This window comes from Brassica napus (assembly GCF_020379485.1).
Source record: "Brassica napus cultivar Da-Ae chromosome A2 unlocalized genomic scaffold, Da-Ae chrA02_Random_1, whole genome shotgun sequence".
NCBI lineage: Eukaryota > Viridiplantae > Streptophyta > Magnoliopsida > Brassicales > Brassicaceae > Brassica > Brassica napus.
Genome location: NW_026013928.1, coordinates 82,921 through 97,410, shown reverse-complemented (window position 1 = coordinate 97,410; position 14,490 = coordinate 82,921). Strand labels below are relative to the sequence as shown.

Genomic DNA, 14,490 nt, shown 5'->3' with positions numbered 1-14,490 from the left:
AAAGAGAAACGGTTGAATGATTTAACACACCAGACAAGTAAAACAAAAAAGAATAGCAAGAGAACTGGGCAAATAGTTTTTTTATATTAAACAAGAGAGATTCTCGTTGGGACATTTCGACGAACACCTTCACGACTATGTTAACAGAGACTAATCCTAAACAAATAAAAAAACAAAACACGAGCCAAGCTCTACAACAAAGGAACACATAAACTAAAGACAAACTAAAATCCCAGAAACAGATTTGCCCATCAACGAAGAGTCTTCAAGCTCTTTCACCGCGGATCCTCCTCGCGAGCTGAATATCCTTGGGCATGATCGTTACCCTCTTAGCGTGAATCGCGCAAAGATTCGTATCCTCGAACAAACCCACAAGGTACGCCTCCGCCGCCTCTTGCAGAGCCGCGACGGCGCTGCTCTGGAACCTCAGATCGGTTTTGAAGTCCTGAGCGATCTCGCGGACAAGACGCTGGAAGGGGAGCTTGCGGATCAGAAGCTCGGTGCTCTTCTGGTACTTCCTGATCTCCCTCAGCGCCACGGTTCCGGGACGGAACCTGTGCGGCTTCTTCACTCCTCCGGTGGCCGGAGCCGACTTCCTCGCCGCCTTGGTTGCGAGCTGCTTCCTCGGGGCTTTGCCTCCGGTGGATTTTCTCGCGGTTTGCTTGGTACGAGCCATTTGAGATTCGAAAAGGTTTGCTCTTTTTTGCTTAGTGAGAGGATGTGATTGATGAGGAGAGTGAAGGCTGTGGTGTGTACTTTTATAAATGAGTTATTTATTCTCATCCGTTAGATCTTTTTGCTAATCGACGGTTGATATTGGTTGTAACTATGCGATCCGCGTCGTTGCTTGTTTAGCCAATCAGGATGAGTTGTTTACTTTGCTATCCGCGTCGTTTGTTCACCAGCCAATCAGAATGAGTTATTCTTTCTTCCGGTTTATTTCTCGTTTCTTTGTTGCGAATTGTAATTCATTAACATTATAATCTGAATGATCAATCATTCCTTTGTTGCTGACTTTAAATTATATCATGATTTCTAAGAAGATTTTCTGCTGCTTAAAAAAAACAGAATAATAAATTTGTTTTAAACGTGTGATTGTGAATGTGTTTTGTAGTTCCATATCTTTTAAAATACCAAAGAGCACGCCTATATGGTTTAGTCATGAGGACTGATGGACTTGTAGCTTAGATTACATCATGATTTGTGACGTAGAAGTGTGCTCACTCTATTTATTCTACTATTAACATTCATAAAAAGAAAACAAATCGTCCATTGCTACAGTTTCGTCTTATAAAACCGAACCAGATATTACACCGGTCCAGTAGTTGGCCATTTTTTGTCATTATAAATGTGATTGAAATGATTGTTTTAACGCTGAATTTTCATTCAATAAAACAAAGGACGAGTGTTGCTCAGGGAAGCCTTAAAGAGAGGGGACAATGCATATGCAAACCGAAAAAAACAGAGAAATGCAAGTAGAAATTGTATGCCGCTTACTGGTTTCCCCTGCGCAATGTCTAGTCCTTCTGTCTCGGGTCCTCTTCGCTTTTTTTGGTTGCATCCGAGACAGACCAGTTCTGAATGCGCATACTTGCTTTTCGTGCCTACAAATTTTAAAGAAAGATGTAACAATTGTATTGGAAACACATAGATGAAGATGAAATAAACCATATATATAAGCGAAACAAAAGCAACAAAACAAACAATTCGAGTTACCTCTTTCTCCCAGTCACATCTCATAACAATAGAAATCAAAATCAATGTTTGAATGGCGGTTCCTCCGAATATCATACCAGCCCAAATGCCCTATAGCAATGAAATTATAGATATAACGAGATTAACGTTGCAAATTGCAATATTGATATTAAATAAAGAAAGAAAAATAGGGTTACCTTGACACCAGACTTGAAAATCCAGCCCATGACATATCCTAGTGGAAGTCCAACGAAATAATAGCATCCCAGGTTTATATATGCCACGAATGATTGCCAACCCGAACCAACCGCAACACCTAGTCAAAAGTCCTCTCACAACTGTTCACCCGAATTATTTTGAGATAACAAAACGAAAATGAAATGGTTTTATAGCGTACCGGAAAGAACCGGTTGGATACTGTTGAGAAGAATCGTGAACGCTAAAAGAATAGAGAGATCATTGACTGCTTCTATGACAGTTTCACTTGAAGAAAAAATCCAGCCTATTTGATCATGAAAAAATACTACAAGCACCGAAAATATTATTCCGATGATTAACGATTGTGTTACTGATGTGATCATTGCAAATCTTGCTCTTTTTCCACTGCCAGCTCCTAACTCATTCGCCACTCGTACGCTACAAGAGCACGTGATTATAATTAAGGACTGCTTAAGCCACGAACTAGCCTAACCAGAGATCTAAACGAAAATTAAAGTATATATATATATAATCAATTACCCGGTCCCCGCAAAGAAAGCAAGTGGAATCATCATTTCCAAGCCATTTATCGACATGCTGCCAATGAATTAATATGTTATAAAATCTGTGAAAATCATATCTAATATACATATCAATCCAAAACTATGACGTACCATATAGACAAAGAGTCGACAGCGATTTTTGTATCCTTTAGATTTCCAGTCATCACGATTAAAATCCTATAGTACCAATATTCCAAGCTGTACTTGATAAAAAAACTACTGTAAGAAGTTGTGGTCCCATGCGTAAACAAAACTTTTTAAAAAAAATTGCCACACAAGTGGCGTTTAGCGAATTATTACCAAAGCATGACACCGGAGGACGTGGAGAGCTTAGCAAATTCCCATAGTCTGGTGAAAGCTTCCATGGAGAAACCGGTCCAAGTGAGCGGGCAACCGCCGCAAGTTGCATAAGCAAATAACATTAAGACAGTGAGCCACCACGACACATTAATAGTAGCCATGGTCCCTTTGACTCCAAGTTTAAGACCGTATACAAAAAGCCAGCACACAAATATGTGAACTACAAGTGCCACTCCAGACACAACTGCAACCACCTGGTATTGTAAGAAATATATCAACCAAACACATTAAGAATTAACCGCCAGGGGACTAATAGCCACTTATGTTGCGACCTCTTAATTTAGTTACATACCCTATTCTTGAGCTGGCATTGGAAGAATCGGCTGAGAGGGAAATAGAAGGCAAACGCGAAATGTGTAGGAATGGCCCAAACGGCGATGACACCGGAGAGCTCGGCGATGTCTTCAGGCTGACCGAAGAACTTAAGAATTGGAGACGCGAATAAGTACATAGGAAGGAGAAAGGTGGCGAATAAGAAGAGAACAATCCAAGAACGCTGCATATACACTCCCAACATATCATATTTCTTAGCTCCAAACGCTTGACCGCACAGCGTTTCCAACGCACTCGCCATTCCAAGCTGCATATATATTCATATATATATATAGAGTTTATTTTATAAACTAAACATTATAATATAAGTAGAAAAATGTTTTTGTATTGAGTGAATACAAGGAGGCCTAGATTGAAGCCGATGATGACGTTGTTGACGATGGATATGGCGGCTAGTTCGAGCTCGCCAAGGTGGCCGGCGAAGGCCTGAGTGATGACCAGGATTGAGTATGTCGAGACTCTGGAGAATATGGCCGGTCCAACTATACGCCATAGCTTCTTGGTCTCTATCCATATCTTTCTCTTTATTTCTCCGTCTTCCTCCTCCGCCGCATATTGATCCCTTAACAGAGGAATCTTCGCCTTCTCTATACCTTTTGATGTGTCGTCTCTTTCTATCATCTTCTCGGAAGTAAAGAACGTGGAAGAGAGTGAAGACTAGATATGGGAGTGAGGAGTCCATATGAGAGTAAAGCATTTTGAGTGGACACTCGGCCACCATGCGCGCGGTCAGGCCTTTTTTTGTTTTTTACTAATATCTTGTCCCGATTCAACCAATAATTTAGCATGCATGTTTGTTTTCAATAAGACGAAAAAAATTAAATTAAATTAAATTAAAGCATTTGTAGAACAAATTCATAAAGAATTTTATTTGTATATATACAGCCTATACCTGATATACCACATGCAGTTTGTCCTTTTGGTTTTCTACTTATTTATTATGACCTTTTTCAGAGAACGGATCTTAGAAATTATTAAGAGATACTATGCGAATGTTTTATGAATTTTTTTTATATCAATTTAACTTTCAACCAAATTTGGGTAGAAGAACATAGCAAAACTCTGATACACCGGAGAAAACAACAAGCTGATTACAAAACGAAAAAGCTAGATCTAAAGCAGAAACAACGTTTATAGATCAGTACAATTTTATTTTCTCGATCGTTTCAATACCTCTTAATATTAGAAAAACGAGTCAAAGATTATATAATGTGTATATATTTTGTTTTTAAAATTATATAATTTTGGGCTTTTCTATCTATAATTTCCAGCCACCGCTGATAATATTGCATGATGCATCTAAGGTATAAATCACCAATCCAAATAAAAATGAAATAGTGCCCTATACTACTATGCGATTTATTTATTATAGTCATAGACTCATAATCAACATTCTATTCTGATTCTGTTTGTTCTGTTATATTTTTCTTTAAATTCTGTTCTACGCTAATCACACATTATATATTGTCTATTTAATTAACATTCTCTTACCTGCTGGTATAATTTTGACGATAAAGTAATAGAAATGTATATTATTTAAACAGTTACCTTTTTCATAATCATCTTTGTTCAACAACTTAACTTCCCACGTTATTTATGCTACTTACGTCCACATTGTTCGATATCATAGATCCAACAACTCCCTTTTCTATCTTGATATTATTCCATACTGTTTAAAGTTCCCTCTTCTATATAAGGCTGTGCCACTTTATTCTCATAAACTATTGAAAGAATTATCCACTTTATCACCCTTTTAAAAGAATGTCGTGGATCTACTACTTTCACAAAGCTGTTACAGAATTGGCACATTATCGTTCATGTCCGTTCAAACTTTTTCGTAACAATGTCTGTTCAAACTTCTCTAGAATATGTTTTGCTTTACCAAAAATTGACCATAAAAACCTAACACTTAAAATTGGTAAGTTCATATATTGATCTATTGTAGTCCACAAAACTGCCATGCATGTACCCATCTTTCCTAGACTTCTAAATCATATTCACCTTATGCTCAAAACTTTGGATCATCTAACATTCTAACTTGATCCTAAACAGGAGTGATACCATATGCAAATAACTTTTTAATCAAGAAAAATTGCAAAGTGAAAGTGACTTAGTTTCGTATTCGGAAAGGAACACAAATCAGTCATTGCTCGAGTTACGGTTGACAAAACCAAACCACATATATATATGCTTCTCCGTTCTACCAGTTGCCAGTTACAAATCATGTGAGGATATAATGATAGCGCATGTGCCTGACTCTTTATTTTACAACTGTATACAATTTACTTTAGTTTCTTGCTTCCGAGTCTGAGATAGACCATTTGTTAATGCGCACACTTGCTTTTTGTGCCTATACATTTGAAATAAAAGACGAAACAATTGCATTAAAAGACATGCATGGAATTAACCATATACCTGAACCATAAGCACAAAACAAATTTTTTTTTTTTAGTTACCTCTTTTTCCCAGTCACATCTCATAACAATAAAAATCAATATCAGTGTTTGAATCGCGGTTCCTCCGAATATCATACCGGCCCAAATGCCCTATAACATATATAACATTACAAGCAACATACTTATATAGATTAAGAACTTAACCTTTAAATAGTATTGAGTTTTATTATATAAAAACTGGCGTTTACCTTAACACCAAACTTGTAAATCCAGCCCATGACAAATCCGAGTGGAAGTCCAATGAAATAATAGCATCCCAATTCCCAAGTTTATATACGCCACAAATGATTGCCAACCCGAACCAACGGCAACACCTAATCAAAAATATAAAAGTCACCTCACCACCAGTGACCCGGTTTATTTTTGGAATAACACACAAACTGATTTTGTCTCTGTGGCGTACCAGAAAGAACTGGTTGAACACTGTTGAGAAGAATCGTGAAAGCTAAAAGAATAGAAAGATTCTTGACTGCGTTAATGACAGCTTCACTTGAAGAGAAAATCCAACCAATTTGATCATGAAGGAATACAACAAGCACCGAAAATACTATTCCGATGACTAACGATTGTGTCACTGATATGATCATTGCAAACCTTGCTCCTTTTCCATTGCCTGCTCCTAATTCGTTGGCCACTCGTACGCTACAAAAATAATATAAACCAAACTAAACAAAAATTAAAGTATCCACACGATAGTAATAAAAACGAGAGATTGGTATAAGATTACCCTGTCCCGGTGAGGAAAGCAATTGGAATCATCAGCTCCAGTCCGTTTATCATCATGCTGCCGATGAACAATGCTATTATTAAAAATAGTTAAAAACTATTATATGATAGTTTTCCATATATTTAGTATATTAATTTTCTATATATCAATAATTAACGTACCATATAGATAGGGAGTCGACAGCAATTTTTGTATCTTCCAGATTTCCAGTCATCAGAATTAGAATCTTATAATACCAACTCTCCAAGCTGTCTCGAAAAAGCATACCATAAGAATTTGTGTTTTTATATATCGTAAACTAAATGGAAAAAAAATATGCGACAAAAGTGGTGTTTAACTAGTAATACCAAAGCATGACTCCGGAGGAGGCAGAGAGATGAGCAAACTCCCAAAGTCCTGTGAAAGCTTCCATGGAGAAACCAGTCCAAGTGAGCGGACAACCGCCGCAGGTGGTGTAAGTAAATAAAATGATGAGGTTTAGCCACCATGACACGTTATAACAGTAGCCATTGTCCCTATGACTCCAAGTTTAAGACCGTATACAAAAAGCCAGCACACAAATATGTGAACTGCAAGTGCTATTCCAGATGATATTGCAATCACCTGGTGGTAATGTAATACAGTATCAACCAAACACCATTAAGCAATAATAATATCAAGAACATATGAGTGATTATTAATTGTCATTGTGAGTGATATTTATCTAAATGAAACACAAATGAGTTAGGTTAAAGTTGTGACATATATACCCTATTCTTGAGCTGGCATTGGAGGAATCGGTTGAGAGGGAAAACGAAGGCAAATGCGAAATGGATAGGAATGACCCAAACAGCGATGGAACCGGAGAGCTCGGCAATGCATGTCGTCAGGCTGGCCAAAGTACTTAAGAATGGGAGTTGCAAAGAAGTACATCGGGAGGAGCAAGATGGAGAATAAGAAGAGAACAATCAAAGATCGCTGCAAATACACTCCTAACATGTCATATATTTTCGCCCCAAACGCTTGACCGCACAACGTTTGCAACGCACTCGCCATTCCAAGCTGCATATAAGAGAATTTATAGTTTCTTGATATATAAACATTATAAGGTAAGCCAAATAAAGATTTTTATATGCGTGTGTGTATACCAGGAGGCCGACGTTGAAGCCGATGATGACGTTGCTGACGATGGAGATGGCTGCGAGTTCTAGCTCGCCGAGGTGGCCGGCAAAGGCCTGCGTGATGACGAGGATCAAGTTGGTCGAGATTCTGGTGAATATAGCTGGTCCAACGATACGCCATAATTTCTTAGTCTCAACCAATATATCTCCGTCGTCCTCAGCTTCATGTTGACCCCTTAACAGAGGAATCTTCGCCTTCTCTACACCGTCTGATTCGTCGTATCTCTCTCCCATCCCCGAGCTTCTGGAAAATTATAAAATGATCAAATAAAAGAGTAGCAGATACGTGTTGACACACACAATATATTCAGAAAATGATAATAGGGAGATTATAGAAACTGAACCCGTGTTACTTGTCTACTTATCGTCGACATTTTATGGAAAACAAAACATTTTTTGTTTTGTTAAACATCAATGGTTACCATATATAGTCTCATATGATGATTAAATAAAAAAGCAGTAGCAACTAGCAAGAAACCCTCGCTTTCAAGATGATTTATTTTACTATTAACGCACCATGAGTCAGTTACTTAATCATGATATACCAAATCTTTGACTTCCCTCAATACGCCAACTACGTCCACACTGGCTGTTGTCATGGACTTAACTTTCATTTGATTTTATCCATATTGTAATTAAGAATTTATTCATCTATATAGAGCCGAGTCCCTTCACGCTCATAAACTAATGGTTGCAAAACCAGAGAAGATGTTAATATATATGCTTATTTCTCACCATTCACCAAACATGGCATTGCTTAGGTTTTGGTTTGCATAACTGGATAACTATATACATCGATTTACTGGCTTTCCAGATTTCAATTGATCAATCATACGATGTATATTTTAATCATTTGCGGGTGGAAACACATTCTTCTGTTTCGTGCATCCCACCGTTTTTATGCGCAGAGTTGCAGACTACGTGCCTGCATGCAATGACTGCATGCAATGACATATATGTTATATAAACTATATAGGTGAAAGATAACAAACAAATACTAGACAATATATTCATTTTTGGAAAGATATAGTATTATAAAATTGAATCCACGAGGAAGTATTAAAAATTTTAACTGGAATAATTTTATATCTATTTTTAGTTCAAAAAACCTTAAACGTGTAATAGAAACAGATACATAGCGCCAAACTCCGGTGGGAAAAGTCATCTCTGTTGACTTTTAGTCATCTGACTAAAGATTTTTTTGTCCAGACTAAATAATTAATACGGTGATGCAAAGTTGCAAACATGTTGGCCTGTAAATTTAGGAATTAGTGTAGCCTATATATGTATACAGTATATAAGAAGCAAAACGATCTAATATCGCTGCATAAACATTCCCAATTTGTAATCTCTAATAGACTTGAAATATTTTCTTATAGGCTACACGTTATATTAATCTAAGCCCGAAAAAGTTGAAGCCAAGTGTTTTTTCAAAAAAAAAAAAAAAGTTGAAGCCTAGTGTGAAGTTGTTGATACTTGAAATGGCTTGGAGTTCACGATAGCCGAGAAATGGCCTCCGAAGGCTGAGTAGTGATGAGGTTGTAAATAAAGTTTTAAAAGTTTGAACTGGTGGACTCGTTGTCTGAACTGATATGGCCCAACATTTTTGTTCTGGTAACACTGTAAGCTTTTTGTCTAACCATTTCTTGAGGTGGTAATGAGATTTGGCTAAGTAATATATAAGATAGATAGACTACTCCATTAATCACGCAATTGATTTTAAGCTGAAGCCCATAATAAATTTTATGGCCTAAACTCGAATCTAACGTATCCTCAATTATATATGGAACTTTTCTTTTCCACCCAATTTCAAGTTTAAGAATTCGTTTAAACTAAACGAAAGATTATGAAATTATTTTATTAATCTATGATTTGGATTTACATAAACAGATCACTCCTCTACACACACACTTCCCATTATAAATTACACGTGTCAACGTTCCATTAGTTCTCACCATGAATCACTTACCCCGGTCCGACAATACACGTAAAGTATAATACAAATTTAAATGATCAAATAGCGAAATACGAAAATAAAAGAAATACTCACATAACACCAAAGATTTGAAATAATTGAGGGAATAAATAAAGAAAAAAAATGAAAATCTGAAATTTGAAACAAATGTGAAAAATAAAAAGATGTTAAGCTAAAACGGCGGTGTACATAACAGCAGCGAAGACGGTTCCGGCGATGAAAGCCTTGTTGGAGAAAGCGGCACTAGGAGCAGGCGCATCCTCTGAAGGCCCTGGAGAAAGTCCGCTAGGGCTCGAGGCGGGACCTTCTGGTGCTGGGGGAGAGGCGCTAGGAGCATCAGATGGAGAAGGAGCAGCCGATGGTGGAGTGGTGGCAGGGGCTGGAGTCGCGGCAGGTGGTGGAGTGGTGGCTGGAGCTGGGGTTGCGGCGGGAGGTGGGGTGGCCACTGGAGGAGGAGTAGCGACAGGAGGAGGAGTAGCAACGGGAGGAGGAGGAGTAGCTGTGGGAGTGGGAGCTGGGGCTTGAGCAAGTGCAACTGTGGCGAAGAGAGCCATTATCAAGAAAACTTGGACACTTTTGGAACCCATTTCTCTTTAGAAGATGTTTATTCTTGATAGTGAGAGAGGTTATGAGATGAGAGAGAGAGAGAGAGTTCTGAAGTTGTGAAAAATGGAAGAGGACTTATAAAAGGAGAGAATATGAAGTATTAATTAAAGAAGATTTCTAATATCTTTTAATATAGTATAGTAATATATGCAGACTAACATGCAAACGCATAATTGGAACATGGGGTGTACTCTCCGAGGCCGAAGCATTAATAACATTTTCCAAAAAAATAAAAAAAATCATACAAAATTGAATCTGTGATTGTATTATGTGTATCGATAATGACAATTTGACATATTTTAGAAGGTAAATCGATTTAAACATATGGAAGATAGATATCGTAAAGATTAGTCGGATGAAGACTTAACATCTTTGTTATGTTGACTTTGCTTAGTAGACAATCCACAGACCATGATGTAACGTTAAATTAGACAAAGTTAACCTTGATTAGTTAATTAGAGCTGTGATTGGATGGTGAATAAATATAATTGGAGAGAGAATCCAATATTTGTAATAATATGATTTCAAAGATCATTAATGTTATATGACGTGACAAATGTGTGAAGACAGCTAACATGTCTAGTTCAAGAATCAAGAATTGCAACTGCGGTTCATGCGGTTTGCGGGACAAGTGCGGATTTCTTACAAAAACAGTGCGGTTTTGATAAAAAAAAGTAGTGCGGTTTTGATAAAAAAAGTAGTGCGGTTTTGATAAAAAAAAGTAGTGCGGTTTTGATAAAAAATAATGTTATTTTGATAGAACAAAAATTATGTAAAATAATTATACTAATACAATTATAAATTATTTTTTTTTGCTTAGTAATAATATCATATTTAAAAAAAACCTTAACCGGATAGAAACAATATAATATACAATAAATATATATTTCACATTTGAATTTAGAGTTTAATGATTATAACTTATGGTTAAGTATTTATAGCATAGGTTAAGTTTATGCATGAGCAAAGAAATGGGAACCGGAAATTTAAACCGGAACGAAAACAAAAAACCTGAAACATAACTGGACCGAAACCATTACATACTCGAACAGTTTCTATGTTATATATTCGAAAAAACAGATCCAAAACCAAACCGAAAACAAAAAGAATATCTGAGTATATAAAAATATTAATTGTCAAAATATAATTAAAGTACTCAATATTTTATCCAAACTACTCGAAATATACGAACTCCAATGATTTATTTTGGATATTTGACGGTTCCATTTTATTATCCAAACTGACCTAAACCTGCAACTACATGAATTGATCAAAACCAAAAAATTGTATGTTTTTATATGAATTTTTTAGCCCTCTACCCAAACTACATGTCACCTGAAATATTTAACCCGAACTGAACTGATACTTGAAATTAATTATAACTTATACATATGGCTCCGAATGGTGACTGCGGTTTGAGCGGTGTGGAACAAGCGGTTCAACTGCAGTGCGGTTTTAACAGTTATAAAAATGTATAGATATATAGTATATGTAAAGATTTTTGTTACTGTTAACTGCGGAGCGGGGCGGGACGATGGTCACCATTCGAAACCATAATCAATTTATATGAAACAGTGCAACCATATATTTAATAAATGACTATAACATGTATTTCTTATAAATCTGTTTTTGGTAAAATTAATTATTACTATTAAAAAGTAATTTCACAATAAATAAATAAAAGCAAAACCGCAAAGCTATCTCAAGTACCGCACCATAATCAACGTGGAACCATGACAAGTGCGTTATTCCAAAAAGTAGAGCAAACAAAAAAAATTGTTTTGGGTTTTGACAAGTGCGTTTTTCACAGCAAATACGCACCGCTTTTAATCAATTGTGTGAATGGTAACTTTATTAATTTTCTTTTTCGTTATCACAAATACGCACTATGTGAATGGTGAAATATTAATTGCTTCACAAATTCCGCACTTGAATTCCGCAATCAGATGTCTCCATTCATTACCTTAATCCACTTGTTATTTTTTTTTTGTCAAACAATCCACTTGTTATTTTAATTTCTTATATATATACAACAACGACCCTTTTATATAACTTTGGCATAGTAAAAGTTATCTTATTATATAGCAAATAAATATTATAAACAGTAACGATGATTAATCCCATGTGCCTGACCTGATAATTTGATTAAGTTTTGTGAATATTATTGGTGTTGTTACCGTTGCTGGACATTGCTAATAAACCCGTTGGAAATAGCTGTCAGTGAATATAAAATAATGTTGATAGACACAAAGTATGAATAGAAAGAAATAAACGTATAAAAAGATACGTCGTCTGGTAATAGCCTGTAAAGCCTATCTCAACAGTGATTCAGAAGGTAAGATGTCCTTTTTAATGTTTTTTCGATTGAATGTATATTAGTGAATCATTCATAGTTGGCAATGTATTGCCAGTTGTGATGAACGAACCTAAAAATTCATTATGTTATCTTTGACTAATAGGGCCAGCTACTGATCCACTTGTCTCGACTCATGCAATCGAAATGAGTTAAACTGAAATTCCATTACGATGGATTTCGACTGATAAACGCCAAAAAGGAAGATCAGAAGCTAAAAATAATAATTAAAATGGGCTCAGCTGTATGCCCACTGCCCAGCCATTACGATGATACAAAAAATGGGCTTCGTATCGTTCCATGCATACAATGCAGCCTAGTGGTCCAACTACAATCTCGATGTTATGCATCTCCTTGTCCTTGTGCAACGAGATTCCACTTCTTCGATTCTTGTATACGTGTGAGCACGTTTATGGTTGCTCTATGTTGAAGTAAAATTTCATTCACCACAAAACACAACCCCCAAGAATTTTGGTTTCCCCGAATCAAGATTCGAGTATAACGAAAAAGAAGGTTTTAAGCAAAAAGTCAAGAGATGACAAATCCTTAGAGAACATAGTTTAAGACAATATTAAATAGAGTAGATCATCAATCATCATCAAGCTGTGCACATAAATTTTCATAAACACTTAACACTTCAATACTTTTTTTTTGGTTCAACAGTTTTGAGCAAAGGTTACGGGGGATGTTGAGATCGAAATTGGTGGCGGAAACACGGCTCATAACACTCTCCCTTCCTCAAGCTCCTCATGCCTCGTCCATCTGCTCCTGAACAAAGAATATTAACAACTCAGCACACACAGTTCTCGAACATATCAATGTGATGCATCAGACCACGGTTGACCAAATTCCTATCCACACTAAGATGCGAAGAAGAGAGTTTACTAACCTGCATATCAGAGGTCCAGAGGGTAAGATTGTCCCTGAGCAGCTGCATAATGAGAGTGCTGTCTTTGTACGACTCTTCTCCAAGAGTGTCAAGCTCAGCTATGGCTTCTTCAAAAGCCTACAGAGACAACAGCCAAGCAGTAGTCAATAACCCCCTTTAAGTCAACACACATCTATAAAAAAAAAAAAAAAAACTCTTCTAAACACAAACTCAAGACAGTAATTTTTTTTATTACAGAACCTGTTTGGCCATGTCACAAGCTTTGTCCGAAGAATTAAGAATCTCATAGTAAAACACCGAGAAATTCAACGCCAAACCAAGCCTAATCGGATGAGTAGGCGCCATATCAGCAGCTGCAATATCCTAATCACCAAAACACATTCACAAAACAAAGACAAAACAAAACCATCATCAGTCTTGTAATAAAACCCCGAGATTAATTAATTAATTAAAAAATAAACTAAATAATAATTTTTTACTCATATAACCTGAGCAGCCTTGTAAGCAACCATAGTATCCTCCGCCGCGGCTTTCCTCTCCTCACCGGCCTTAAACTCCGCCATGTACCGATGGTAATCCCCCTTCATCTTCAGATAAAACACCTTCGACTCGCTCGCCGCCGCAGAGGGAATCAGATTCTCCTCGAGAAGCTTTAGTATCCCTTCGCAGACGGAGGAGAGCTCCGTCTCCACTTTAGATCTGTAGTCTTTCACGAGCGCCACGTGCTCCTCGTTCTTCCGGCTCTCTTCCTTCTGCTCGATCGAGGACACGATGCGCCACGCGGCGCGCAGGGATCCGATCACGTTCTTGTAAGCCACGGAGAGGAGGTTACGTTCTTCAACGGTGAGTTCGGAGGATGGTGTGGCGCCTGTGACGAGCTTCTCCATGAAGTTGACCATCTCCTCGTAGCGCTCGGCTTGCTCGGCGAGTTTGGCCATGTAGACGTACTGGTCTCTGCCTAGTGTTGCCGCCATTGGAGAGAGAAAGTGTGTGAGAGAGAGAGAGATTGAGTTTTTTTTTTTTTTTTGGTGAGGAAATGAGGAGAGAAGGAGAAGAGGAGGAATAAAGGAGAAAAGAGTCAAGTGGGATATAGAAAATGTATGTTTCAGACGCGCGCGTGGGTTTAGTTTGGAGTATACGGCGTCGTTTTGTTTAGGAGCTTTGGTAAAGTGAGG

General features: G+C 37.2%; 4 protein-coding genes and 1 pseudogene across 4 annotated transcripts; all 5 read right to left on the bottom strand.

Annotated features, from left to right (window-relative positions):
- Positions 1 to 65: 65 nt before the first annotated feature.
- LOC125593931 (histone H3.2) lies at positions 66 to 742 on the bottom strand. Its single transcript, XM_048770290.1, has one exon. The coding sequence runs from the start codon at positions 674 to 676 to the stop codon at positions 266 to 268; it is 411 nt and encodes a 136-aa protein (XP_048626247.1). The 5' UTR covers positions 677 to 742; the 3' UTR covers positions 66 to 265.
- Positions 743 to 1,351: 609 nt separating this feature from the next.
- LOC106383162 (protein DETOXIFICATION 28) lies at positions 1,352 to 3,834 on the bottom strand. The gene is made up of 9 exons (XM_013823300.3): positions 3,489 to 3,834; positions 3,109 to 3,396; positions 2,757 to 3,010; positions 2,568 to 2,654; positions 2,434 to 2,490; positions 2,093 to 2,331; positions 1,893 to 2,011; positions 1,717 to 1,806; positions 1,352 to 1,604 (listed from the first exon to the last, which is right to left on the bottom strand). The coding sequence occupies exons 1-9, from the start codon at positions 3,768 to 3,770 to the stop codon at positions 1,518 to 1,520; spliced, it is 1,503 nt and encodes a 500-aa protein (XP_013678754.1). The 5' UTR covers positions 3,771 to 3,834; the 3' UTR covers positions 1,352 to 1,517.
- A 1,187-nt stretch (positions 3,835 to 5,021) lies between these two features.
- LOC125593929 lies at positions 5,022 to 8,576 on the bottom strand (annotated as a pseudogene).
- A 758-nt stretch (positions 8,577 to 9,334) lies between these two features.
- LOC125593928 (classical arabinogalactan protein 4-like) lies at positions 9,335 to 10,255 on the bottom strand. Its single transcript, XM_048770288.1, has one exon. It carries the CDS (start codon positions 10,052 to 10,054, stop codon positions 9,635 to 9,637), a length of 420 nt encoding a protein of 139 aa, XP_048626245.1. The 5' UTR covers positions 10,055 to 10,255; the 3' UTR covers positions 9,335 to 9,634.
- A 2,670-nt stretch (positions 10,256 to 12,925) lies between these two features.
- LOC125593927 (14-3-3-like protein GF14 lambda) lies at positions 12,926 to 14,374 on the bottom strand. The gene is made up of 4 exons (XM_048770287.1): positions 13,804 to 14,374; positions 13,556 to 13,678; positions 13,316 to 13,432; positions 12,926 to 13,194 (listed from the first exon to the last, which is right to left on the bottom strand). The coding sequence occupies exons 1-4, from the start codon at positions 14,287 to 14,289 to the stop codon at positions 13,174 to 13,176; spliced, it is 747 nt and encodes a 248-aa protein (XP_048626244.1). The 5' UTR covers positions 14,290 to 14,374; the 3' UTR covers positions 12,926 to 13,173.
- Positions 14,375 to 14,490: the final 116 nt, after the last annotated feature.

Bases quoted from the DNA above. Each gene is read 5' to 3' on its own strand.
- LOC125593931 (XM_048770290.1), bottom strand. From the start codon at position 676: ATGGCTCGTACCAAGCAAACCGCGAGAAAATCCACCGGAGGCAAAGCC.
- LOC106383162 (XM_013823300.3), bottom strand. From the start codon at position 3,770: ATGATAGAAAGAGACGACACATCAAAAGGTATAGAGAAGGCGAAGATT. The intron at 1,807-1,892 runs GTAACCCTATTT...TCATTGCTATAG, and splicing joins TTTTCAAGTCTGGTGTCAAG to GGCATTTGGGCTGGTATGAT. The intron at 1,605-1,716 runs GTAACTCGAATT...TAAAATTTGTAG, and splicing joins GATGTGACTGGGAGAAAGAG to GCACGAAAAGCAAGTATGCG.
- LOC125593928 (XM_048770288.1), bottom strand. From the start codon at position 10,054: ATGGGTTCCAAAAGTGTCCAAGTTTTCTTGATAATGGCTCTCTTCGCC.
- LOC125593927 (XM_048770287.1), bottom strand. From the start codon at position 14,289: ATGGCGGCAACACTAGGCAGAGACCAGTACGTCTACATGGCCAAACTC. The intron at 13,679-13,803 runs GTTATATGAGTA...TTTGGTGATTAG, and splicing joins TTGCTTACAAGGCTGCTCAG to GATATTGCAGCTGCTGATAT. The intron at 13,195-13,315 runs GTTAGTAAACTC...TTCTTTGTTCAG, and splicing joins TCTGGACCTCTGATATGCAG to GAGCAGATGGACGAGGCATG.